The sequence below is a fragment of the Dermacentor albipictus genome, chromosome 7, assembly GCF_038994185.2.
Source record: "Dermacentor albipictus isolate Rhodes 1998 colony chromosome 7, USDA_Dalb.pri_finalv2, whole genome shotgun sequence".
Taxonomy (NCBI): Eukaryota; Metazoa; Arthropoda; class Arachnida; order Ixodida; family Ixodidae; genus Dermacentor; species Dermacentor albipictus.
The window spans coordinates 133,143,396-133,171,174 of record NC_091827.1 but is presented as its reverse complement, the minus strand read 5'-3'; the positions used below and the strand labels follow the sequence as shown (position 1 = coordinate 133,171,174).

Genomic DNA, 27,779 nt, shown 5'->3' with positions numbered 1-27,779 from the left:
TTGCCCAGCAAAAATCCACTCAGCCAGAGAAAAACGAACGCACATCAAAGTGCGCCGCACAATGGCCGGGGCAACACGAGAAAGACGCATGCGCTCTGGCGGGCTCCGGCAGCCCGCGGGTAAAGTGAAAAAGAAAATGAAGAGGCTCAAGTGTCCTCGCGAATAAAAGTCAAAATAGAAAAATAAATCAGAATGTAGTTACCTTTGCTGGCTTTAGTGTCTTGCCATGGTTGCTTTGGCACAGGTGAAAAAAAAATGTTGATAGTATTTTCTTTGACATGACAGAAAAAACGAACCGCCACGCTTTGTCTCATCGAACCTTGCTGCATGCTTTGTCAACTTGTTTGATAGTGTGTTGATTTGGCTTGTCTCGTCCATTTGGTCCAATGTATTACTCAGTAAAGTCAATACACCTTTGGCGTCAAACATTCATGACAACATTAAACCCATAAAGTTCCGGAATTGAAAATTTAAAGCACAACTTTGGAAATGTCAATCCACCTTTCACATCAAAAGTTTATGAGAACTTTATACCCATAAAGTGTCAGAATTAAAATCCATGCACTCGATAGATTACGCAGCCTCCACAAGATGCCGCGACAAGCTCACTCGCCATCGAAATGCCCTTGGAAACTTTGTGCTTGGATGGAGCTCCTTGCATTATGTGACTCCCGGTACATGGGCATTGCCACGAAATCCAGCCCGATTTCGCAATGTTCATGCTGCAATGTCTTTTCGAGCGTGAAGAGGACTTTCTAGACAAAATCCTGAATGATTTCCAGCAGTGGGGGTTGTTTTGGTCGGCGGTGCATAACAGCACGAAAAAAAATTTGGAGGGGAGAGGCTGGAGCCCCATAAGCCCTGGCTAAGTCCCTGCATACAAACACTTATGGAGGTTATGCACCGGTATATCTTCTGAAATGACCCTCCTGTGCCTTTTATTTCATGTAAACATTGGTGCCATCGTAATAATGTTTATTTGGCGCCAGTTCGTCCAATTTGCATTGCAATTTTATTTGGCCTATGCTGCTGTATCAAGCGTCAGTGATGAAGCCAATGAGAAAAAAACAAAGAACCATATTATGTAAACTAGAGAAAACATAGGAGATACCCTGCCAGAGCGAGTGGAATGCCACCATGACCCCAGCAGCGGATGTCCAAGTCATCCGCTATGGCGCTCTTTGGCCATACCTGGCCCTTGCGCCACTAAACAACACACATCCATCCATCCAAGTCATCCGCTGTGCAGAGCGCCAAGCACCATATTGACGCCTCGCAAGCTTCATTGCATTTTTAATTTGCAAGCACCTTTCTGAGTAACCATAACTTATTCAGACGTCACCTATTGTTCTTAAATAATAATTATGAGGGAAGTAATAAAATTTCTTCTGCTTACATGCAGCTGACACATGCTGATTGCATGTGTCAGGCACTCTATACCTGCTAAAGTCAAGCTTATCATTTTCAATTCATCAGTGTCTTTGCATCTTCAATACTCCAGCCTTGCGTGGTCCAAAACCAGTATCAACAACCAGAGGAGGGGATCAGAATTAACCTTTTTGTTTCTTGACAGAAAGGGCTGAAATTTGGTACACACACTGCACATTGCAATAAAGAGACAAATCTAAAATTTCATAAGGATATCTTAATTAGTTTTTGTTTTATACGAATTTACAAGTTCCTTGCTTGTGGAAAGCCTGGCACAGTAACGAAACGTGATAGGGAGCTGGGAATACTTTGCATGTTTGCCCAGATGTCTAATCTACATCAAGACAGTGTTCGATTTTTTTTTTAGCGTGCTAATAATTTTTTGCTCAACATAAAATGCACATGACTGTGCTTCACTGCATGGAGCCATGTAGTAATTGTGAAATAATTAAATAATGGAAAGATAAAGAAACATGTCAAGACTGTCTTTACGTACAGCACAGCTTGTGGATCAAAGCAAAACAAACTGGGCTGAAATCGGTCCAGCCATTGTTGTGCTACGCTTTCCACGAGCGAGGTGATTGACATAAAACATGCAATTGAGAAAACTGGCTGCAAAGTTTTATAAGCACTGCAAATTTATTAAAAAGCACCAAGGCTGCAATATTTTGAATCATTGCTGTCAGGCATCTTCTTACACCTTTGCCTCTTTGTTTGGTGGGCTTTGGATGCCTTCTTCAGGCGTTCTTTATCCTTTTCTTGCGCCATCTGGAGTAGTGCATGACCACCATTTTCACTGCCAGACCGAGCCTGGTATCGCAGTGTACACCCACAGAACGCTGTTGGCATCTTGGGCACAGAGTTTTAGCGATCAAAGAGTTCATCGCGGAAACAGGCATAATAATGAACCCACAGTCACAAGGGGCCGAAATTTGTTCTTGGCATTGCTGCTTCCGCTCAGTCACGGACACTGCGCGAAGGGAGTCGCGAACGCTGCATGCCTGCGCTTCTGCAGTCACTGCTGACACAAAACGCGGCTCGAGGCGCGTCTGGATCGTACAACGATTCGTCTGGTGAGCCTTGAGTCACCATACAGTATGTAGCTCGTCGACGGTTGGGGCTCACTCGCAGGCTGCGTGTCCCTGTCGCACGATGCATCGGAAACGCACACCGTCTCTGCCGGCGACGGAGACCTTCGACCCGCGTCGCCTCCAACAACGCGATCTCGGTTGCCGACTCGCGCGGCCGTACGCACAGGTGCGAGAGCCTCCTTTGGCACGTCTTCCGGTGGCTTGGTTATCAGTGTCGATGTCACAGGGCGATTGTCGGCTTCGCTGCTGGAATCGCACGGTGCAAGATAACGCGGCACGTTATCCGCGTGTTCAGTCGGGTTCTCCGCTTCTCCCGCTGGCCGCCATCTTTTTCTCGCCGTAGGAGGCTTGCGCTTCCGTTTTCCGAAGGCATGCTTCATTTAAAAGTTCTTTTCGAACGAGTGACGACCCATCACTGACCTGGGAGTTTTCATAAATCCGAATACTGCGAGTGTCAAACAAAGAAAGACGCCGGCGTGGTTTTCAAAGCAGACAACTGCGGTCCGCTGTGGTTGCCAGCTTGCCCGCTGCTGCAGCAGCAACCAATGGCAAGGCGCCTTTCAGTACGGCAACCAATCGAAGGCCCGCTTTCATCGCAGGGCCCGTGTGACCGCCTCTAGCAGACCCGCGCGTCTTTTGTGTTTGTGTGTTTGTTACAGGATGGCGACGACCGAAGAATTCAGAAACGGAATGGCGAAACTTCGAGCTTTTGTACGATACCAAGATGGCGGCGTTCAGTGGCGGGAAAGACGAGTTAGGGCTCCGCGAACCGCGGTGATTTTACGCGATTTAAAGCTGTTTTCTTGCCCTACGCACTGATAAATTAATTTTTTTCGGGCACTTTTAGTGCGTTTTCAGTAAAACCATTTTGATACAATGTAGATTAGACGTTGCAGATAGCGAAACGCGTCGTTGCCAAAAATCGATCTTTTTTGCGATTTTCGCGATCTGATCCCCGCGTCCCCCCTTAAACCTGCTCCAAAAAAAGAGCTGATAGGTACATAGCAAATGCCCAATATCTTTATCCTACTGCCAGCCATTTTATTCAGTCTGAAATTCTTCCTGTTCTTCATTTGTATAACTACAGACTTGCACTATCATAAAGCTCAAACATAAGATATGGTGGTACAGTCGAACACGGATATATCGAACCCACATGTATAGAATTATTGTCTGTATCGAACTCGTAAATTATCCCCTTGAAAACTCTGTGTAAAAGTATAGAAATTCGTACGTTTATATCGAACGATATTTTTACCCGCCATTGGATATATAGAACGCCGCGCGAGCTCGTCACTCGCTGCACCCGCGAGCTCCGCGCTTCCCCCGAAAGGCTCGGAAAATGTGAGAGCATCGGAAATGTGGGAGGGAGGCTCAAACTGTAATCCCGCTGCGCACGCTCTCCGACTTGCGGAAGTGCTTTTATTTTTCTCTCTCCCAATGTCTCTCATCCTTCCCCCGCATAACCATAGTGATTGGCTCGGAAAAGGTAGCCAGGAACGAAGGCGGCGGTGGCCTCCTCCTTTTGCCTTTTTTTTCTTGTTGCTTTTTCACGAGTTTTGCTCAGCCAACCACAGCTCGTGCCTTTCGTACGTCGCTGTCGCCCTCGGAGGTGGTCATCACGAGCGCTTTGTTGGCGGAGGCTGCGCACGTGAATTCTTGTGTTTTGTGCGCGTTCTTGTGTTTCGTGTTCATTATTGTTTTGCATGCGTCTCACGACACGTGTGACTGGATCGTGGTGAGCTGACGCGGAAGCAATGGCCGCAGCAAGCACAAGCAGCGTCAAGAAGCGCAAGAACCTGGACTTTGCGACAAAGCTGGGACACCGAACTGGGCAAGTCGGGGCGTCACGCTTGCCTTCTCGTCGATAACTGCTTGGCCCATCACACCACCTGCGAGCTCGAAAACATCGCGCTCAAGTTTCTGCCGGCGAACACGACAGCGAAGCTGCAGCCGCTCGACCAGGGCATCACTAAGTCGTTCAAAGTCGGCTACAGGAGGCGACTCATTGATAGGCTTTTGGTGAACCTCTGCATGGGCACCGAGCTTAAGGTTGACCTGCTGGGGGCCATTCAAATGATGACGGGCGCCTGGAGAGACGTGAAGCAGGATACTGTGGCCAACTGCTTCCGGAAGGCAGGCCTCGTGACGGCCAAACTTCCCGAAACCTGCGAAGACGGCGACGGCGACAACGAGTGCATGGACGACGCGTTTCGCGAGTTGTCGTCCTTTTTCCCGGCTGCCGTTCCAGCCGAAGTGTCTGCTGACGATTTTGTGAACGTTGACAGCAATGTTCAGGCTGTTGCGAGCCTCGCTGACGAGGAAATTGTAGCTGCAGTCAGAGGGACCCAGGCTGACTGCTCGAGTGGCGACGAAGATCGTCTGGACGAGGGCGCGGCTACACGCTCGTACTCCGCCGCTGAAGTGGCGGCAGTGTTCAGCTTTATTTGCCGTTGTTGCGGCGACATGGAAGGAACCGGGCTTTCGCACCTGAACAGCCTCGATGAGATCGAGGTGGGCGTCTTTAATTTCATTTGCAAGGCGAAGAAGCAGACGAACATAAGCGATTTTTTTTCACGCAAATAAAGCATTACGTTGCGTCGTGTGTGCGGAAATAGTTGTCATTCTTGAATGCACCGATCGGTAGGTCATCATCCGCCACAGGTAAAGTCTCTGGGCCTGTATTTTTTATATTGAATTTTTAATATATCAAATTAATTTGCGATCCCCTTCGAATTCGATATATCCGGGTTCGACTGTATTACCATTTCTCTATCTCACCTCCAAGAAAAGAACAGTATTAAACACACCAGAAATAAAGAGCCATGGATCACTCCTACTCCCAGGGCAAATTACTGCAAGCATCTGATATATTACATGCTATGTATGTTGTGTATAACTTAAGATAAATCTATATATATTACCGTTTCTCTCGCTGACCTCCAAGAAAAAAACAGCATAAACACACCAGACATAAAGAGCCATGGATCAATCCTACTCCCAGCGCAAATTACTGCAAGCATCTGATATTTTACACACAATATAATTTATTAAACAACATGTAGAAGTTAAATATTCATCTTATTAAAAGCTCTGTATCCATTATCAAAAATATTTTTTGCATCAGCTACATCCTGAAAAATTCTGCAGCGTTTCTTTTTTCATGATACTTTATCAAATTGAACGATTAAACTAAATTTTCGTCACTGCTGTATGTTGCTATTACTCATCATTTCTTATCACCAAGCAATTTCTTTTGTTTTGCTGCTGCTGTATACATTATGATTATGCGTGCTGTGTTAGTGTTTTCCATTAAGATCAAGAAAGATAAAGCAGCAGATGTGCAGTCATTCCTACAGGCCTTTTTTTCTGCTCAACTTACCGCGGTCATCTTCAACAGATCTGTATTCTCTTTCACTGTAATTTTATGCAGTACATGTATCATGCATAGCGTATACTTCGATTTATCGAGTACACTGATATGTCATGTTTCTTGCATTGCCACCATGTAAAAGGAAGTCGCAACCTCTTGTCAAGCTATTGTGGCTTATAGCCCTGGCCTCCCCTCTGCCAAAGGAAAATAAACTTGATTGACTGATATTAAGCAAAATGTTATTCTGCATTAGCCAACCAACATTTTTTTGTTACCCATGCAATTACCATTAAAATCCAGGAGCCACTAGCGTTGCCTGCAATCTTCGGCCCCGTTGGCTCAATGGGAATGTCCCACGGTTGCCTGTATACAATGCACATATTATCTTTAGTAAATTTGTTTAGAAGTATGCATTGGAATTACGTAAATATGATAAAAGTGGCGTGCAAATCCCAGCACAGGCAAAGGCTCCCTCTGAGTAAATGAAACCAATTTCGAAGGCTATGCGTTTGCCGGCTCCTTATCGCAAAAGTGACAGCAAGAGCCAGTCATGTTTCAGACACCACCCGTTGCTTGCCTGACCTACTTCGCTGCCACAACAAGCAAGCAATGGTGCCAACGCAGAGCTGCCCTACATGTCGTTTCCAGCGCCACCTGCGAGTGACAGTTGCCCACCCAATGTGCCCATTCCAACGAGGCCTCACCTGCGTCCCCGTAGTCCGGCGGCTGCTCGCGCAGTCGCGTGGCCCCCAGGTACCGGTCATTCATCAGGTACTGGCGACGGCGCTTGCGCCATCGCCGTGCTGGATATGAGTAGAGCTGGCCTTCAGCATGGCCCGGCATTCGCTGCCAGCGGGCCATCCACAGGGCGCAGTCACTCTGCGCCACACCTGTCTGGGCGTCCAGAAAAGGCAGCCGCAGGCGCCGCTCGACCACCAGGCGTGTGTTGCACATCGACGAACTCTCCGTCGCATCCTTGTACGCTGGCTCACTCAGGAAGCTGCGCGACATGTGGCCCACAAGAGAATGAGCATGGAGGACCGGAGTGTCGTTCTGCTCTATGCCCGGTCAACTTCGTTCTTGCCGAGCGGTGCCTGCCAACGAGCACGGCAATCATTTAACAGTTTGCTTCACAGTACACATGCGCAGGACTGGTGTGGGCAGGTAATGGCAGTGCAGAGTTGGCAGGGCACCACACATACATTGCGTCATCTGATAAGCCCTCAAAACCTTAACATCTCAACATGGTAGCAACCATATACAGATTTCTACATGCACAAACAAAAAAAAGAAACAAATAAATGTGTGCTTTTATTTTAGTGCAAGCATTCAAAGTACATAGACACTACACACGACTACAAACTGGATGAACTGGCACGACTAACTTAGTACTACATATACTTACATTAAAAACGTTAAATTAAAATGTTTTAATTCACCTAAGCTCTTAATGGTTCTCTAATGTAAGAAGCCAATGAATACAAATATTTGTGAGTAACCTTAAGCCTCTGCAGCATCTCAGTACAAGCATGACGATGATACTTGCACATATTCTACATGCAAGCTTGTGGCAAGTTAATGTAGGCACCTCCCAAGCTCAAGCTTGTTGCGTTACAAACTTTATAATTTGATCAAAACTAGAATGTGGAAGCCTTGCACAGTATTCAATTAGCATCATGCGTAAACATAAATTAGAAAGGGTGCAAAAGCATGCTGTTGGTCTTATTTCAGAAGAACTCAGGTCAACTGTTTAATGAAGACAACTGGCTAGTTAGTGAACTTCTGCCTTTGCATCTTTCATCCGATCTGTTTGTTTCTTCCTGTCCTTCATCTCTTGTTGTGCCAATTGATGCTTCTGGACCTGTCGTTTTCAAATGAGTGCAGTCAGCATTACAACAACAGGTCATCTGTCCAACGGCCTGTTGCGCTGCTCCAACCCTATACCATTTGAGCATAGTAGCAAATGTAAAACACTAGAAAAAGACAAGGACCAAGAAGAAGCATACAGTACCAGGGAATTTGAGCAGACCTGGCTCCTTCCAGAAATACAAATTTGATGACAGGATCATGACAAACAGAAGTGGCCATGTTACCAAGCTGGTTCAATTTATCAGTCACACTTGGAATGGTTAAAAAATTCATAAGCCATTTCACTCTGTGAAGGTGGATGACCAGCGAAGCTGTTTACCACATGACACGGAGGTGATACAGAATTTTTAACAGAGTTAAGAACTCATTTAACATGATCTTTAGATACATTCGTGTGGACGACGAGACCGCCGCCCGGAGGAGCCGGAGGAAACTAGACACGTGTGACATTTCGATGGGACCACCACCACGGGAGAGTGGAAGGAAAGTAGATACACAGGCGCTTGGAATGCCGACAAAGAGAGAATGGTACGAACGTAGCCATGGCCGACACAGGTCAAAGAGTAGCACCTGTTCTTATCAGCTTAATATCTGATATGGCTTCTTAGTAGGGGGTTGCAGAGCGGCACCATTATATCCTCCGAACCCTTACCCCACTAACGAGCTTTGGGAGAGAGCCTTGGCCAGCTCCGACCTCGAGGATCAGCAACGGCTGATTGCGGGGGCCCAGGACGCGGCCCGAGCTCAAGGCATTCTGGAATGAGGACGCCTCTCCAAAGCTTCATTCACCGAATAAAAATGTTTATTCTCTCTCTCTCTATTTCGATCCAAGACATTAAACTTAATTTTGCGAGTTGGCAGAGTGCTTGAAGCCTGCTTCACCTCTGCCACGAATTGGCACGGTATTGCGCCATCTCCAGGATCAGCCCACGGTTTTAGCAGAAGCAGAAGAAAAATGCACAGAACGCTAGCCATAAACAGCTTTGCTGCAATATTTCTCTGCATATTATTTTCAAAGTGAAAGCTTTGTTGAAGGTACAGCTGTAGGATTGGGCTTGTTCGTGAAACACACGATAGTGGATATCAGCGAGCAAAGCTGGCGAGATGTCTGCAAGGCACTTTGTCTCTTCATGTGCATGCCAAAGCGAACACTGTGATCCCTCACTCCTGCCATGCATAAAGGCACGTGTGTCTACCGTTGTCCAGACTGCACTTCAAAGTGTGGTAGAGTTGGAAGCAGATGGAGTGGCAACGACTGCTGCATTTAAGCATATAATGTCAGAACAATTTCGATTATACACAGGCAATCACTTCAACCCTTTGATGGACAGTGGGTCACATGGGTCCCACTTTTCATGGCAACTTCACTGCGCTGTATTGGGGAAATTTGACTACTATTACCATGCTCTCTGTGGCTATCTTTCTAGATATCGTTACGACTTTTATTTTATTTTAATTCCATATTCATTGCACCAGACTAAAGATACAGGAACCCACTAAGCACCCCACCTAGACATACATTTGACCATTAGAAATACTTTAGGCCACGTTTTCACGAGAGATGTGTGCTTTTAAAAAAGATTGTGGTAAGGTTGAACACTTGTAAACAATAGATTATCGTTTCATTGGCCTTACCCACTTACCACGTCACTATTTATATTTGAAACGCATAGCGTTTGAGGCTTTACAAGTGAAGAATCTGTTTTCTGAGTAGCTGCAAGACGGTACTGGTATAAATGCACTCAATAACCAGAAACACCAGCCGTGACTGCACAAAGGGTTCACAGGATGACTTTCGATGGTCGAAAGAGGCAAGCCCATTGTTGAACCTAATCCAGTCGTCGAGGAAAATGGCAGGCAGCATGCAACACCAGCCGAAATAAATATGCATGTTTCGGTCCCTACCCCGCTTTAGCTCTTCCATCCCGCGTTCGCTAATAGAAAAAAAAAAGGAAAACGGGCGATACGTAGACGCGGCTTAATGCTGTGAGACATCTGACACGGAGGGATTACCGAAAAAGGTATTTACTTTCTGGCCTCTCAAATGTGCGAGTGATTCTGGCTCAGCTGAGGCAGTACCGTTAACTAGCCGTTCAGCGCAAAGAGACCCATGACGAGTTCAATTCCACGTGTGCGTTAAGATTCTGTAGCAACGCTAGGCGTTGCGTATTCACGAACAAAAAACTCGGGGTGCACTTACGCTTTTAACCGGTTTAAAGCCACCGGATTGATCTTCAGGGGACCTAGCGCCATCTTTACAGCTCCTCGTATAAGGAGTCGTCAGGAGTCGTTGCGAGAGAGAAATGTGGGGACTTTCGGTCCTTGAGATTTGTTTTTACCTAGGTACTACGGGGGACATACATCGGGGGAGAACGTTGTTTTCGCCGTCCGTCCCTAGCCATTGTGTACCAGAAAGAGGCGCGCGTGCCTCTTTCCGTTGATGCCACCAGGTGTCGCCACTGCGACCTTTTCTAGCAGACCGGCTGCTCTCATATTCGCTGCTTTTGAGGCGGTCCGTGTTATTAAGGGTTTTTTACGGACATGGTTATTTCATTATAACAGAACAGGATTGTATTTAACAAAGTACTGTGTAAAGGAAGATTTTGAAGGCCACATCGATACCATAGTATCGACAATGTCGTCTGCTAGCGTACTCTCGCACTGTCCGGCGCTTTCATTGCGCTCGCCGTATCACCTGTGCCAGCTGGCAATTAACTGAGCTTCTTGTTGCTCATCTACTGCTCGAAAGCCAATATATCTGGGCCTGCCTTGCTTCTATGGAGCTATATTTACCACTACATTTAAATCATGTGCTTATCGCAAATGACAGGAAAGTGCGCGTAGCGACTTCGGCGTTGCGCTGCTAACCCCGAGGGCGTAGGATTATATAATGGACTCGTTGGCTGCACTTTCATAGTGGGAAAATGCAGACATGTCCGTGTTGCCGGTTATGAAACCCCAGTTGGTCAAAATTATTCTTGTGTCCTCCCCCCCCCCCCCCCCCTTTACTGCGTGCCTAATAATTAGATCTTAGTGTGTTTTACACATTAAACCCCGGAATTCATTTTTGACTACGCAATTGCGCACATACAAACTCACAATTTTTCCCGAAATTTTAGCTCCTAAGAAATCCGCCGCATCTTCAGCACATACTGTCAGAGTGACGCTCCAAAGAAATCCAGGTTAGTATTTCTTTTTAATTATTCACAATGAAAATAGCACATCGAACCTCCTGTGCTGCAGTAGATGCAGGGATACGCCTTCTTTTTTCAAATCATCCACTGTTTTTCACAAGCATGGCCACGTTGAACGTCACACGGCTCGGAAAACACGTACGGAGCAAACAGCCGCAGAGCGTGTCTGAGCCGGCTCGACCGCGCTCCAGCCTCCAGCAGCTAGGAGAAAGTGTCTGCGTTCACCCGGTGAACGCAGCGCAAGCGTTAGGTTCACCCAAACGTCACGTCCGGGACGCCACATCCGGTTTTTGTTTTTTCACGTCCGTGATGTCACATTCGGCTTTTTTGGCGGCATAATATGGCATATGGCAGGCTCGGAGTGCACGAAGCGGTGGATCGCTTATTTTTCGGGCTTTTGCTTCTCGTAAGTATACTTCGTCTTTGCGTTTGATGTGCATCTACTACGCGTAGCTAATCTTTCGACTGCATGATGCCATATATAGGTGTTCTGTGATGATACTTTATAGCCAGGTTCCTCACGAGCTTTTGTGATGCATTGCAGGGACCGCCACACCGGCCAGCCAGTGCTACAGTGTCCTAATGCAGAGAACGTATATTACACGGAACTGCGCTCCTTCAGAGTTATTTAGAGTCTTTGTCAGAAGCACGTAACAGTAACATTACTTGGTTACGGTGCTGCTACATGGCAGAATATTTGAATGGCAGATGTCCCGAGTGCGGCATGTAAGTACGTACGTACGCGCGCTTGTTTAGCCTAAATAAGAGTTTCTATTGTTCCCCAATGGAAATGCACATTCCTGATGCATGGTTCAGATCTGCCGGCTAAGGGCGGTAGTGAATAAAGTCACCAAATTGCGGCCTCGTTGCGGTCTCGCATTGCGGCCTCATTGCACGGTCGGGAAAAATTGCTTTAGAACCAAAATTTCGCTGCGCTGTCAGTAGCCATTCACTGATAAGCTTTCTCCGCAGCGTAATGCTCAGTGCAGATGTGATGGGGGTTGTGTGTGCGGTCGGTATGTGACCGATATTCCTGAACGCAGTGTCATTCAGCGATGTGCACAGCTGTGGCTGATTGTAGAATGTGGGCTGTGACAGGAGTGATGGGGACCATGCTCCTGCCTCGGCCAAGGTTGCAGCGATTTCAGAGCTGCAGGGAGCGCCCAGGCAGAACCTAATCTCGGCCCTATGCAGCAGCTCCAGCTTCTTGAGACGGGCACGTGGTAGTGCCACGAGTGGGAGGACGTACCGCAGGCGTGAGGTGGCTACTGCATGGTACAGCCGCAGAGCCCACCTAGTGGTGCAGCTCTGTCCTCGGGCAACAAGCTGGGAGACTGCCTTGTGGACCCGGAGGACCTGGACATGCAGGGTCTTGACAGCAGGCAGCCAGGTCAGCCGGTGATGAACGTGTAGCCCCGGGTACGTCACTGCCGGGCTTCAAGGTCGCCTTCCAGTTGCAGCTGTGCAGCGGGCGGTTGCTCTTGGGTGGAGCAGCATGGCCTCCGTCTTCCTTGCCGAGATGGCAAGGCCAATGCAGATCAGGTAAGCAGCGGCAGTGTCGAGGGCTCTTTGCAGAGCCGAGCGCGCACTGCTGCGGCTGTGTGGTGGATTTCGCACACATAGGGCGATGTGGTCCGCGTTGATGGAGGTATTCACGTGGTTGTGGGGGTCAGTCTGCAGGACAGCAGGCAGTCGGGCCAGGTTGAACAGGAAAGGGCTCACCACTGATCCTTGTGGGACGCCCTCTACCAAATAGGTCCAGGGCCTGCTGAACGACTGGATAGGGCAGGCCGTCAAAGGCCCCCTTCATGCCGATAAGCACCAGGAGCACGGCGTCACCGCAGGCCTTGGCCTCTTCCACGATGGAGTCCGCACTGCATCAGCTCCGCCGGAAGCCTATCTGCTCATCGGCCAGAAAGCAATGGCCTCCATCAGCTTGCAAGCAGCAGAGGTGAGTGAGACTGGCCGATAGGAGCTCACGTTTTTCAGCCGGCCTTCAGGATGGGGGCCACGTAGGCTGTGCGCCATGACTCAGGCACCTGCCCTGACTGCCAGATGTTCAAGCAGTCAAGCAGGTGCAGCTGCTCGCTGGCGGCCAGGTTGCGAAGCATTTGGGTTCCTGGTGCACTGGGCTCCTGGTGCACTGCGATGCTTGGAGCTCGTGCAGCGTCAGCGGGTCCTGGTAGATAGCCATAACCTGGCTCGATGGCCACCCTGGGTGGTGAGAGAGAAGGGAAGACGGAAAGGCAGGGAGGTTAACCAGGCTGAGTCCAGTTTGCTACCCTACACGTGGGGAGGGGAATGGGGAGTGAAAGAGGAAGAGAGAGAACTTAAGTGTAGGATGTCTATAGTCGGGCACTCAAGTCTGTTGCCCTCAGGCAGCGAAAAAGCGCTCGGACTGCTTTTTGGGCCAATGAACTGTGAGGCCAGGCTCCCAAGACTGGATGACAGGCCATTTACAGAAGCGAAGACCCTGTGTGGTGGTTGTGCAGGCAGCTAGGCAGGCTGACGGAAGGCTGCCCTACCTTCAGGATGGCTGCAGTGCGTGGTACAGCCAGCGCAAACTGGTTGGCGAGGAGCTCCGCAAGGGCCTCTTCGCTGATGCTCAGCGTGATGGCCACGGCGAGGACAGGTTGTAGGCTTCCTCTCCTGCTGGTGAGGGATTTGAGCAGTCTCCAAGCCAGGGGTCCCCTGGACCTGCCCTCGATGGCAGAGCAGAGGCTCCTCCTGCGCCGGGCTTGGCGTCTGCAGCGGGCATCTGCACGTCTGTACTCGGTCCAATGCTCTGCCTTGCCCGTCCGGATTGCTCCACGCTCCATATGGCGCCTGGAGGCACGAATGTTGAGCAGGTGGAGGTCCGGAGCGGGGGTATCTGGTTGGGTAGAGCACTGAACGGTGGCAGCCTGAGCACAATCCACGATGGCGCTCAGGAAGTCACGGCCATCGTCCAACTTGCTGCAGTGCTTCCGGAACAGGGACCAGTCTGTGACGTAAGTTCTTGACCTAGGCCTTCTCCCAGACCTGGGGCTGATCACAATAGGGAAGTGGTCAGACCCCCATTTGTCCGAAGTTGTGGCCCAGGAGTAGGAGCACTGCTCAGTGTTGAGGGAGAGGTCAATGGCCGTGCGAGCTCTGCGGTAGACGTAGGTGGGCTCCCTGGTGTTCCAAGGTCAGCAGGCCAGCTCAGCTGATGGCATCTGTGAGGCCTTTGCCTCAGCGGGTGCAGCTGCGGCTTCCCCAATCTGTGTGGTGTGCGTTGAAGTCACTGCACAGGACTGCATGCCCATTAAGGCGAACAGCCAGCTGGATAAGGCTGGAGGGATCCCACGGCTTTCCTGGACGGATGCAGATGCTCGCCACAGCCGTGTCCTGGCTGCCAAGGCGTACCACAACGGCGCATGACTCCAAGGGGCCACCGGCGATGTCAGCAACAGGTAGAAGAGCACGCGCCAGGGTGCTGCGGACATAGATTGCCGTGCGTGGCTTTCCTGGCTTATGGACTCCATCTAGGCAGGGTGCCGCAGTGCAACTGCGTGTGGCACAGGTGGTGGCACCCGAGTAGTCGGGAAGCCGTAGGTTCTCGACCACGGCATATGTCTCCAGCAGTGCGAGTACCGTATAGTGCGGAATATAGGTTGAGGTTTTTTCCCAAAAATATTACTAAAAGTTCACCCCTTGACTTACATACCGGCCCTTGGCACAGCATGAATAGTCGTCTGGCAGCATGTAGGAGCGCAGACCTTTCGGCATCCACATTGTTATCGCCCCCTTGGTGACCGACGCGGCCCAACTCGCGGGCGCTGCGCGGTTCTTTATTCTGACGAAGTTCTTTATTCTATGGCGCAGTGCACCCGGAGCTCAAAGACAGGGTGGCGGATTTTGTCCGCGAGCATCGTGCCAGATCTTTGCCAGTCGCAGCAGAACTCATCTGCATCAAAGCTATTGAGATCGCCCGAGAATCCGGACTGCCCAAGGGCTGCCCAAGGGGACTCCGGACTCCGGACTGCCCGGACTGCCCAAGGGGTTGCATTCAAGGGCTCCATTTATTGGGTTCGTCGCTTCATGCAACGCAAGGGATTCGCACTTCGACAGCGCAAATCAATCTGGCAGAAGCAGCCAGAGGCATACGAGGACAAGTTGGTCGAATTCCAGCGCTATGTTATCCGTCTCCGGCAGCAGCATGGCTACATGTTGGTACAGATCGGCAACGCTGATGAAATGCCGGTGTGGTTCGACATGCCGTCGCTCACCACAGTGTGCGAACGCGGCACAAAAGAAGTCGAGCTTCTTTCTACGGGGAACGAGCATTCACGGTGATGCTCACGTGTACTGCAGATGGCAGAAAGCTGCCCCCATACATAATATTCAAGGGGAAGATGCTGCCGAAAGAGGCTTTCCCACAGGATGTCGTTCGCGTGAATGAAAAGGGCTATATGGACGAGGCCCTCATGCTCAATTGGATTAAGACCGTCTGGAATCGGCAACCAGGGGCACTCTTGCGGTGTCCGAGCATGCTCGTCTTGGATGCCTTTCGCGGGCACTTGACCGCAGGATTGAAGCTGGCACTCCGCGACGGGAGGACATAACTCGCCGTCATTCCGGGAGGCATGACGTCAACACTTCAGCCACTGGACGTCGTGCTCAACAAGCCTGTTAAAGACCGTGTCTGTGAACAATATAATCAGTGGATGGCCGGCGACAACCTGATGACCCCAACCGGCCAGCTGCGCAGGCCGCCTCTCGTCACTGTGGCCACATGGGTGTCACAGGTTGTGCTCGCTGCCCGACGAGTCCAAAGAACTTTGTCACCAGGAGAAAAAGTTACAGCACAGTGGGTCGAGTCGTAACGAAACTTGCGAGCGTCCTGGGAGACGTCGGTGTTAAGCGGGGCGAGGCGTCTGCACTCTGCGAGGCGAGACACAAACTGTTCCAAGAAAGGAACTGAAGGGGGTACAGGAGTCAAAAGGAATGATACATCAAGAATGAAACTTGGTGAACAGCCAGTGGTACGTTGCGTAGCCATGTTATAGGCGAATGTCATGAACGACAGGATTGCATCCCCGTTCGTGTGGCCAGGGTAGATGTACACTCGCATGCAATATGACTTACAACACTCTTGTTCGTTGTTGAAGGGGCTCCACGGCTGCGCAGCAGCTCTGACATTCGAAATAGCAGTTTAATAGACACCACTAATTGAAGCTGTGTTTCGGTCTGGAACTTACCATGTGTCTGCACAGCCGTACAGCCTTGGAACCCCTTCGACCACGGGCACCGGTGTTGCAATTCATATTGCACGTGACTGTACATCGCAATCATCAAGCTGTTGGTCTGCGGATGGTAACTGGAAGTCGTCTTGCGAATTGTGTTAGAGGCGCACAGAACTTCGGTAAGGATAGAAGAGAGAAAGACTGCTGCGGTCACTGAGGAGAACGCGCGGAGCGCTGCGGTGTAAGATAATGTTGTGTAGGAAGAAATCGGCGACTTCAGCAGCAGTCCAGGATGGTAGAGATGCTGTCTCCGCATAGCGTGTTGGATGGTCTATGGCCGTTGCAATCCAACGATTTCCATGTGAGATCATGGGAAGAGGACCGTACAAGTCTATTCCAACTACTTCAAAAGGCGAAGCGGGACAAGGCAGAGGTTGTAAGGAGCCAGAAGGAGCTGTTGGGCTTGCTTTGACAATGAACGCAGGGTGCAGCATACTTCGCAACGGCTGAAGATGGGCCAGGCCAGGAGCAGCAACTTCATATTCTGTTGTAAGTCTTGTGGTAGCCTAGAGGACCAGTCATCGCATGATCGTGAAAGGCTTCAAGCACCTCACATTGCAGAGAACATGGTATGACCGGGACCCATTTGTTGCCATCGATGTGATATATGTTGCGATGTAAAACCCCATTGTGCAGCTTGAATTGATTAAGTTGTCGACGAAGTCAGGCGTTTGGAGGTGACGAAGAATCTTCCATGCGTTGGAGAATAGTTCAGCAGTATGGGTCGATGCGTTAGTGGGACACAAGGACAGATGGGCTGTTGTGTCTTAGCCATTCAAGGGCTACAATGGGTAAAGCCGATGAAGAGGACTCAGGACGTACACAATCGCGGAGAGGTTATGGTGAATCGTCATGATTCGGCAGAGGGTAGCAAGAGAGAGCATTGGTGTCTTGATGCTTCTTTGCAGCCCTGTAGGTGACATTGAAATCGTACTCCTGTAGGTGAAGCACACAGCAACCCAGGTGACCTGATAAATTCTTTAGCGATGAAAGCCAGCACAGTGCGTTATGGTCGGTAACAACTGTGAAATGGCGGCCATGAAGACATGGGTGAAATTTTAGCACGGCCCAACAGCAAAGCACTCCTGCTTGGTTATGGTGTAGTAATTTTCTGCACTGGTTAGTGCACGACTAGCCTAAGCAATTACTCGTTCGCGGAATGTGTTGTCGCATTGTAGTAGAATGGCATCGAGACTGACTGCTAGCGTCGGTGTGAAAGATGGTGGGCGCGGTTGGATCAAAGTGGCGCAGTACTGGGTCTGACGTCAAGGCATGTTGCAAAAGCAGGAAAGCATGTTCACATTCGTCGGACGAAACAAAGGGTGCATTACTGGGGAGGAGTTGATGGAGCGGAGACGTAAGTGTAGCGAAGTTGCATATGAAGTGCCGGAAGAAGCAAGTCCAAGAAAACTGTGCATGTCTTTTTGACGCAGTGGACACAAAATTCGAGGATGGCAGTAAGCTTCTCGGGGTCCGGACGAATACCTTCTTTGCAGACTATGTGCCCCAGAACTTTGATGGCCTTGCTGGCCAAACTGCATTTGTGTGTGTGTGTGTGTGTGTGTGTGTGTGTGTGTGTGTGCGCGCGCGCGCACGCGCGTGTGCGTGTGTTGAGCTGCAAACCAGCATTTGCAAGACAGGCAAGGACTTCATCAAGCTGTTGCAAATGTTGTGAGAACATGGTTGAAAACACAATGTCGTCGAGATAGCACAGACAGGTTTTCCATTTCAAGCCACACAAGACTTATCGATCATGCGTTCGAATGTGGCAGGCACATTGCAGAGTCCAAAAGGCATTGCACTGAACTCGTAGAGCCCATCAGGGGTAGCAAATGTCGTTTTTGCTTTGTCGGATTTGGACATCGGTATTTGCCAGTAGCCTGGTCTAAAGTCAAGGCTATAAAAATACTCAGCACCGTGGAGTGAATCTAGTGCATCATCCATCCGTGACACGGGGTGAACATCTTTGCGCACGATTTTGTTCAGCGCACGGTAACAGACGCAAGAACACACTGAGCTGTCTTCGTGACAATTGCAACGACATGAGTGTCAACAGCTCAAGTGACAGTTGATCCACGAGGCAACAGTTGGGGTTCGATTTGGTTTATTGCAGTAAGCAATGCAGACCCCTCAGAGAAGCGAATAAGGCCAGGGGTAATCAGAATTGCTCGAGATAGGGTATGGTCATAGGGTGGAATGAATACACCGCCATCCACAATGTTACAGGAGTTGACACCTATAATCTTTTCTCTAGGTGGCCAAAGAACGTAATCGGAAGAGGTGACGAGACGAATGCATTCTTCGTGGTTAGGAAGAGAATTGCCAGTGGCATCATCCAGTTGTGTGAGGTGCTGACGACAAGAGATAGAAGCAAACGCCAAAGATAAGAAGTCCCACCCCAAGATGAGTTCATGGGTCACTCACGAAATACCGCAAAAACAATGTGGTGAAGAATTTAGTCTATGGACACACGAACAGGACACTGTGCGATTGGATGAATAATAACCTTGGCCGCTGCACAAAGAGAAAGGCCGGAGTAAGGCAATTCTTGTGTTTTATAGAGTCCCAAACAGTCACATGGCAATAATCGCCAAGCGTCTTGTAACATGGAGCCACCTCAGAATTGCGCCAAACAAAGATGATGGATGCAGCCAGTCTTGCCAGATAACTACATTTTGAGTATTCTGTATTGTTTGCATTTTTTGTGTAAAAGGAATTGTCGCAGAGAGTTTTATCTTCAGTGGCTTTCAGTTGACGTCATCTGCTACAACTAGCACATAAGTTAACTCCATAGCACCACTAGGATGGAGACATTGTGTCGTGGGGTGCTTCCTTAAAAGTGGACAAGAAGATTCTAAAGGAAAAGTGTGAGATGGTCACAGTAATAACCAAGGCATTTGGCATGGGAATGACCCAGCTATGAAAGTATTATCAGATGTGGACAAGCATATAATACTAAATGGCGCCTTGCACGAGTCCCAAGTGTCAAATGTAATGAGTATTGTGCATTGAAAGGGCCAAAAATGTTTCGTACATGCAAGGGAACACTATGGGCATTTGATAACAGTTGCTTAGATGTACTACATTAACAGGAACCAAACGAACTCCCTTAGACATAAGCATGCAGCAAATTCAAGGACTAGATGAAGCTTCAAAGAAGTAACTGCGTTTCATGTAGGATAGGTGTGAATGACCTTTGTGCACGAGATCAGTGATAAAAACACTAAATGAATGCAGTACAGTGTCTGTATCATATCTTGTGCAGACCAAACTAGCCTGGAGTTTCAGCGTTCCTTGTCAGTTCATTTAAATAGGCACTACATTGTTCAAAGTGCAATATTGTTCTACAAAATTAATATGCAAGATGTAGCATGCTAACCCTCGTGGCTCAACAACTACTGAACCGAAACCTCAATGAGCAGTGAAGCTTCCTTGTAATTTTCATCGTAACCATACTTTCGCTCTTGAAAGTGAACCTCTTTAGTGAATTTGCTTGTGTATTAATTTTTCTTTAGGCAAGTATTTTTTATACATGTTAATGTCTCAATCCTGCTTTTTCTTTCCGGGGCTAAAACAAAATGCCTCTTATTTCACTTTGATCTTTTGACCTAGGAAGCCATCATCTGGTGCTGTGTACAGCAAGCACATGCTTCGGGCAAGGAGGGAGCCAGCACCATATCTACATCAGCAAGAACCTCGGTGCTCAAAATAAACATTTTCTGTGCAAATACCTGTCTTTTTATACTTCCAGCATGAATTAATAAGTTTCTTTTGCCTTCACATGCAGGAAGGTTTATAGGAATAAATAGTGACTGTTGAATGCCCAGGAAAAGCCTTGAAGCCATTCTACTTGTACAGTGATAAAGTACATGTGTACTTGAACTTGATAGTACAGAAACGAAAGGCAAAGTAACAGGCAAAATGCTCGGGGCAGCAGTCGTATAAATGGTAGATGAATACAGCTAATTGTGCTGTCCAGTTTCATTCAGTTTGACCAAATGTTGCAAGAATTGCCTTCAATATGAATCATTCAGTTTAGCCAGCTAAAGTCGAACTCGTACAAACTTTGGAATGTCTGCTGGGAATTTTAGCATAAATGGTATGTGTGCATCCTTCAGCAGCACCACAAGCCCAGTAAGGTTTTTGCGTTACTGTCCCCCCTCCCTTGGGGTTATTGCAGTGTTTACTTCAAGTGCTTGAGGGTATAATGGAAAATGACTCCATTCTCCAATAAGAAGGCTATATAAATATGCAGGACAAGAGCTTGTAGGCCTGGTTATAAGCATGAATTAGATATGTATAGACCAAAGGCAATATGAATACAATATGTTAAATTGCATCCATATGGGAACTGCCTACATCAAAGGAAAGAAAGTGCAATACTTGCAACCTACCAACATAAACATCAGTCTAGGGAAGGATTCTGTAAGGATCCACTAAGTGGACTGTTTCAGCACACATTGATTAGGTAGAGCTATAAGCTGGTAGAGCAAGTGGCAATCATCACCATGGGCTCTCGTGCTCTATTGATTCAGCGTGTACTGGAATGGACAGTCCACTTAGTCAACACTTACAGACTAGCCCCCGAGGGCTGTGGAAGCACGCAGTATATTAAGCTTAAGTCTGGAGTGCTACCTTCTGCTTATGTGGCAAGTCCTCCTGTTTACCTGTTCCTTTCAACTGAGAGCTGAGCACTGCCTAGGTTAAGTCAGAAAAAGCAACCAGCGTCCATAGAATTCAAACTATTACTATTTGCCCTATATAAGGGGACAGTGAAGCCTAAAATGACACTTGACTTGGGCCATATTTTTCGCGATATGCCCGAGAATATTGGGATTTCCCATCAATTTTACCCTTCCTACATCACATAGTGAACAACCTGAAAACTTAACACTGTTGCGCAGAGCGATGAAGGGTCAGGATTTGAGCGAGAAAACAACACATGACACCTGAGCGCAAACTATGAACTGGTTTATTTTTCTGCAAGTGAAGCATACATAAAGCCTACACGCATGCACAGGAGTCCTCTTCCCGGTCTACCTACACCCTCTATTGTCAGTGATTATGCTAATCTCTTTATTGCTGAGTGAAATAGACGGCGGACTGACACATGAGCCCTGTGGGTCCACCTTGAGGTTGTATGCTTCCACGACTTGTCTTTTCCTTTGGTTCCTACTTTTCAGCAGAATCATTGCCTTGTGATAATCACCAGTTGATAGTTTGTGCTCAGGTGTCTATTGTTTTCTCGCTCAAGTCCTGTCCCTTCGTCACTCCGCACAACAGTGTTAAGTATGTTGAACCAACTAGCACACTGCACAATTTTCCTGATCTTGAAAACAATTGTAAACTAAAGTCCGTGAGAAACGAAGTGTTCTGTCATGACTTACAGATTTATGCATGATCACTTTGCTATATAAAAATACAATTTTAGCCAATGTTAACGAAGAGCTTCACTTCTGGAGTTCACTTAAATAATGTCTGTGATGCATTGTGACAGTACGAGGTCCTGGAGATCCTACTGTGGAGATATGTCAACATTGAGCCTATTCCTGTTTAATGTATGGATAGATGCCTTCACGAAGAGTTGGAGAAACTGCACAATACAATGTTTTATATCACATGTAATAATTATGCTGTGATAAAGTGTACACGCTGAGCTTAATGTTTTAGAAAAGCTCAAGAAAAGACTCCAGAATAGGTATGATGGATAGGCAACCTTTTATTTGGCTCTCTTCATAGTGAAATCTAGACGCATCGCCTCAGCCACACTTATCAAAATCTGTGGGCTCGTACTGCCCATGCCTTTACTGCACAAGTTGCCTTGGTGCTCCCAGTCTTGACAGGTAACACTTAAGCACACTCTCATGCACGTGTTTGTTCCAAAGCTACAGCTGCTAACTAAAGTAACTCCCACATGCGATTCTGTAACTCTAGACCTAACTGCAAAAACGCATGCAGTACTACGAGTTTGGCATGGAGTCCACATGACATGTGCACAACTTCAAATTTCGTATAGGCAACAGATAACTGGTAACCTGTTAGAGTAACAAAATGGATGCCAAGGAAAATTCACCCAAAGCCTTAGGCAGGAAAATGAGGTGTTGTGATGAGATAAATAGCAATCACATTTGATCGACTGACTAAAAGCTGGCAGGGGTATTGCATTTGACATGATTGAAATGAGCTGCAGCATGGCATGGTAACTGTGGCAGCCTTTACAATGCCGCGCTCTCTGAATTACACTTATGTGCATCCATATGCTGCAGCGACCAACTGTTTTTATTCAAGAAAGCCAGGTTTGTGGTTCAGCACACATCATACGCTGGCAAACTCACTGATGAGTCAACTCCCTGAGATCATCCCATGAGTCTGAGTGAGCCCAGCTGAGCAGTATTTTGGCGAGTTTGAGCCTGAGTGAGCTCGGCTGAGTAGTATATTCTTATGAGTTCAAGTGAGCAGCTAATTATAATTTTGGCGAGTCTAAATAGTGAGTTCCGATTATTTTTCCAACATATATATGGTCCGTGTACTTTCGAAATTCAGTTACGACACTTGCGCATAGGTTGGAAATTAAGCTTCTCGCCAAGTGACTACTGCATAAATGATCATAGAGCTAGCGAAGAACGATACGCCTTAATGATGCAGCGTGCCGCGCGGGATCCATGTGTGCAGCGTGCCAGTGGATGGGTGCGTGTTTGGGAAATTAGGGGGTTTCGACCCATCCACAGATAATTTACATAATACCTTTCTCCATAGTGTATTATTGCGATAGAAATGTTTGGACACCCTAAGCGAATTTTCGCCATCGCCCTGATGTTTGGTTTAAAGTCCAAGTGTGACAAAAATTATAGTGCTCCGTTGCATCCCACATGCTGGGGTTAATTGCGAATGAAAGGGTGCGAGGGTGAGCCGAGAAGGATGGCGGCTTTATGCGCGCTCTCCACGTCCCGTGATCAAGCGCGCGCTAGGGTCGGAGAGCGCGCGACGTCTCTTGCCTGACCGTGCCCGTGCATATGGCTGTCCGCGCGCAGCAGAGTGCATATACACGGCCCGCGCGTGCCACATTTTTTAAAAGTAATTTGCGGCCGGTGTAAAGGCGGCAAGCCAACGTGGCTGCTGGTTTCACGAGTGTCAATTGGAAGTAGCGATATCTAAGTTTCGGGCGAAACTTAGAGAACAGTGACTTCCTTAGAGGGGCCAAAATTTTGGGGCGCATGAGCGGCACGTATAGTAGAATGCAGTGTTCCATTGTAAAAAAAAAAATTGATGTAACAAAATAGAGTGCTGAGTGTTACGTCTTTGTTACATCAAGGTTCAACAAAAATTAAGCGCTGGAAATCAGCGCTGGACGCACATGCAACTCCTTACTCCACACTGAAAACATTTGAGAAAACATTTTTTTTAAATACTTTGTACATTTGTATAAATACCTGCGGATATTCCTCTGGTTTAGCCTAATTATGTGCTGCCTACTTAACTTACTGACGCAGCATACGTATCATTGCGAAATTTATAATTTTTTGCTTTTAGAAAAAGCATCGAGTTATTGAATTTTGCGAACAGAAAAAAAAATTGCAACTTCCAATATAGCGCGCTTCCTAGGCTATTAAATAGCTACAATGTTCAAGGAACGTACTGTTTCCATGAGTGGTTTACTCATGCAGTAATATGTACTGCTCCTACACCTTGTAATAAAAAGCATATGCATCGACACATAGCAGCTGATATTCTTGCTTATTTTCTCATCACAGAGGTAGATGGGGCACATGAACCAATATGCTCACACAAATCAACGTGACCAACTACTGCGGAGACATGGCAACGAATTCTTTGTTTACCTTGTACACCACAAGTGCGAGGTTTGCGCATTAATTTGACTTCATGAAACCCTATTTATACTACAGGCTTTACGGCAATGCTTGCATGCAGTGCGGTGAAGCGCTCGACGAAACTGCACATATTAATGATTTGTTTGATATTAACTCGAGATGCAAACGTTTGTGCAGGCAGGCAAGCAATGTTTCCATTCACGCAGCGCCCCAAAATAGCGAGGTATATGCATTGATCTGGTTTCATGACATCGTACTTTTGCCACTAGCTTTACGGCAGTGCTTGTGTATAGTGCTGCGAAGCACGACGGAACTGCACGTTATTATACGGTGTGCTTGAAATCCACTCGAGATGCAAACGTTTGTGCAGGCAGGGAACGAATGATTTAATTCACGTAGCACAACACGAGAGCGCGCTCTATGCAGTCATTTGATAAGCAAATTTCCTTCACTGCGTTCCCCCATACCGGAGCCGAGGGGTCGCGGCGGGTATACCCTGCCGTCTTCTTTGTTTCACCGTCACCGGCACACTTCCGGTGACGGTGTCGCGCGAGCTGTTGCGCTTGTCTCGTTTCCTGTAGCGGACGATAGTGCGCGCTCTACACGAGAACACGTGATTAGCGGTATAAGTCAGTGCCCCAGCACTGAGGCAAACGCGAGAGGATAAAAGAGCATTCATGATCGCAATGCTGGAACACATGTAGACAATGACGTATAGTTTCGTTCTCTGCGCGCGTGCAAACGTCGGGAAAAGGAGACGAAACGGAAATTCATCTCTCTTGCTACAGTGCGAAGTAAAACAAAAGCACCCAGACATTCGGGTTGTATTTTTCATTATTTCTCTAAACTTTAATTAGTTCACTGCAGCAACAGATTCAACAAATAACTGATGCTGCCTTGAATCTAAGTCACGTGTCACTCTGAGTGCCATCACAGCACAGCCTGTGCTCCTATGCAGCAGCAAAGTTACGGGCATTCATCTGCTTGCTGCTGCGATAACATTATGACACTTTAACTCAGAGGTACGATTTTTGTTGTGTGAGATTATAGATAGCCAGTAGACTGATGTTAAATGCTATGAACCACTGGCAATCCACGATGCACTCAACGAAAACGTTTTTATGCTGTGTGTGGCGTGACTCACCAGTGACCCACACGCAAGAATTCTTGCTCTTGTGTTGCCATCTGAGGTTTGAAATTGCAACTAATATATATTTTTATTGCATTGGACATGGGGTGGCATGTTTGTTTCGGAGAGTGGAGTGGCGGCGCATTTCTCAGTTGGGTTTCTTGCAAACTTTCGCAGCAGTCTTTGAAATACGTGCCATTGGAATAAGTACCTGCATTTTTCTTGCTACTCCCAAACTTTTCAGCGTGTCTAATAGATAGATCCTCATGCCCCTTACGGATGAAAAAAAAAAGCACAATGCAGAGGAAACAAATAAACTTAGTTTTGGGCCAGAAGAATGCACCAGCAACTTCGCGATCACCAGCGGATGAGTCAAGTGCTTCAGTGTCAGATGTTCAGCAGTGGACAGTGAAATCAGTGACAAAGATAGTGTTTACGAACCATCACAGACCTCAGCCAGCATGTCGAATGGAGAGTCAGACCTGACTGATGATTCTGAGGTGAATGATTCAGGACACAATGCTCTCATTTCTCTCAGCCCATCTCTAGAGAAATGGACACCGGCAACAACCACTTCGCCTAGTGTGACACCACACGTACTCTAGCCCAAGTAACCACGGATATCCGGGCGACGTCCGACGGACGTCCTTTCTGGATATTCGGGATGTCCGTGGGATATCCATGAATGTCCGACGTACGTCCGAGGGACGTCCCTGGGAAATCCAAAGGTAATCGCTTTGGCATCCGTAGTACGTCCGACGCGGACATCCAGCATGGACATTCAGGGGACGTTCAGGATATATATATATATATATATATATATATATATATATATATATATATATATATATATATGTGTGTGTGTGTGTGTGTGTTTGTGTCTTCCCGGGGATATTCCAGATATACACATGCCTTGAAGCGACAATAGTGGCCGGGACACATTCAAGCACCGGACCATTATATATATTACATTGGTCTAATGCTTGAATGCATTCTTGTTTTAAATAAACGAGAAATGAACTTACACCAACTTCCAAATACAATTAAACGTTTATTGTCACCTTATACATATACATAAAAAGACCAATAAGCAGATATATGCGTACTGTTCAAAGAACAAATAAATACACGGATAAAGAAGAAAATTTGCAATTTCAATAGCACAACAACAAGGTAGAGCACAGCAGAACAAAAATACTTATTGCCCACCCTGCTTTGACATTTGAGTTTGCAGCATGGAATAAAAAGAAAGAGCAAAAACACATCAATTAGCATTATTAAGCAGCGAAAGCAACAGAAATGACATGAAGGAATTAATCTTGACTACATCACTTCACTAGCACTCTGCGACACGGGCAATAAAAATGACATTAACTGGCTAATGCCTTAAACTTTAATGTCATTCGCGGGGTGCCACACGGACATGCTTAATGGTATTGCAGCTTAAATGTTATTCGCGACGTAGTGCGTTCTCGTAAGTCAACTTGCCGTCAAATGCGTGCTCTCGTTCCCAATGCCTCCACATTCTGACGTAGCTAAACGAACTATTAGTGAAGAACAATCAATATATTCTTCACTTTCTTTAAACAATAGCTCTTTCTCGTGGCGTAGTGCGTTCTTACAATTATTAAAACTCACTTGGCCATCGAATGCGTACTCTCGTTTACCATGTCCCCGCCGTGGCCGTAGTGACCATATTCTCACGATATTAAACAAACTTGTAGATAAAAACAACTAATATATTCTTCACTTTTTTAAAAGGAGCTTTTTATTTTCGTAGAGATCAGCAGGCGATCTTGCCGCTACTGACGGCTACAGCTCTGATCATGAGCGCATTAGCCAGGAGAAGCTGTTTGCCAGGAGAATCAAAGGGCTCCGATGAAGAGTCCGCAGTAGGTAAAGCAAACGTAGACTCCGGGGTCCTGCTTACCAGAAAACCCGCATTGACTTGTGCGTACACCTCTCCTAAGGGATCCTGTTCCGTTCTCACAGCGAAGTGAACCATCCGAAGCGTCACGTAGAGTATATCCATCAGGGAAGCAAGGCACATTGTCCTTAGTGCGCGTAGTGTCACAACCACCGTCCTGAACTTCCGATGTCGCCTCGGTGCAGCGACCAGCATCACAAGGCGTGCAAATGTTTGCAGGGACAGCCCGAACGCACATGTTAATGCATGCGTGCGGGGTATGCGCGCCACTGCACAGTTCTAGAGTTGCGAATTCTCGAGCTGTTGACTGCTGGCTGCCGGGGCGAGATCCGAAGTCCTCGAATATCGTCTTTTGTTTCCAGCGACGCTCTTTTTCGCGCGTGCGGCTTCTCCCGCAGTCTAGGCATCCTGGCACCTGTGAAGAAAACACATTTCAATACCCAAACGAATTAAAAAAGAAATCGATGTAGCTGTCATACCTTGGTAGCTGAGTAGGAGACTTCGGCAGGCACGGAAGGTGACAAACGCTGCTCCGCTGCCCTGAAAACGATCGCAGAATGAAAAATGGCGTGGCGACGATGGCTAGAGCTTGGATTGGATTGGATGACTGCAGCGTTCTGCTTTGCCAAGGTTGTAGAAAAGAAAGTGTCTGCGTTCACCCGGTGAACGTAG

The 27,779-nt window shown here is 47.6% G+C and overlaps 1 protein-coding gene and 2 long non-coding RNA genes across 6 annotated transcripts in view; 1 reads left to right on the top strand and 2 right to left on the bottom strand.

Moving 5' to 3' along the window:
• Positions 1-10,194, bottom strand: part of d4 (double PHD fingers d4) — a 256,653-nt gene extending 246,459 nt beyond the window's left edge. Inside the window, exons 1-2 of one of the 4 annotated variants that reach the window (XR_011507607.1) lie at positions 9,962-10,191; positions 6,597-6,892 (exon numbers count right to left, since the gene is read on the bottom strand). Coding sequence is in view for 3 of the 4 variants with exons in the window: in XM_070522729.1 (XP_070378830.1) it covers positions 6,597-6,892; positions 9,962-10,014 (349 nt within the window). In the remaining variant the exon portion in view is untranslated. Of the gene's footprint in view, positions 1-6,596; positions 6,893-9,790; positions 9,810-9,961 lie in introns of those variants that run through there. The other 3 variants (XM_070522729.1, XM_070522731.1, XM_070522730.1) reach the window with 3 other exon arrangements.
• Positions 10,195-11,258: 1,064 nt separating this feature from the next.
• On the top strand, positions 11,259-19,982 carry LOC135919348 (uncharacterized). Its single transcript, XR_011507606.1, has 3 exons — positions 11,259-12,497; positions 12,629-12,906; positions 19,835-19,982. It is a non-coding gene; the product is annotated as an uncharacterized lncRNA (long non-coding RNA).
• A 6,229-nt stretch (positions 19,983-26,211) lies between these two features.
• On the bottom strand, positions 26,212-27,685 carry LOC139047616 (uncharacterized). Its single transcript, XR_011507263.1, has 2 exons — positions 27,587-27,685; positions 26,212-27,522 (listed from the first exon to the last, which is right to left on the bottom strand). It is a non-coding gene; the product is annotated as an uncharacterized lncRNA (long non-coding RNA).
• Positions 27,686-27,779: the final 94 nt, after the last annotated feature.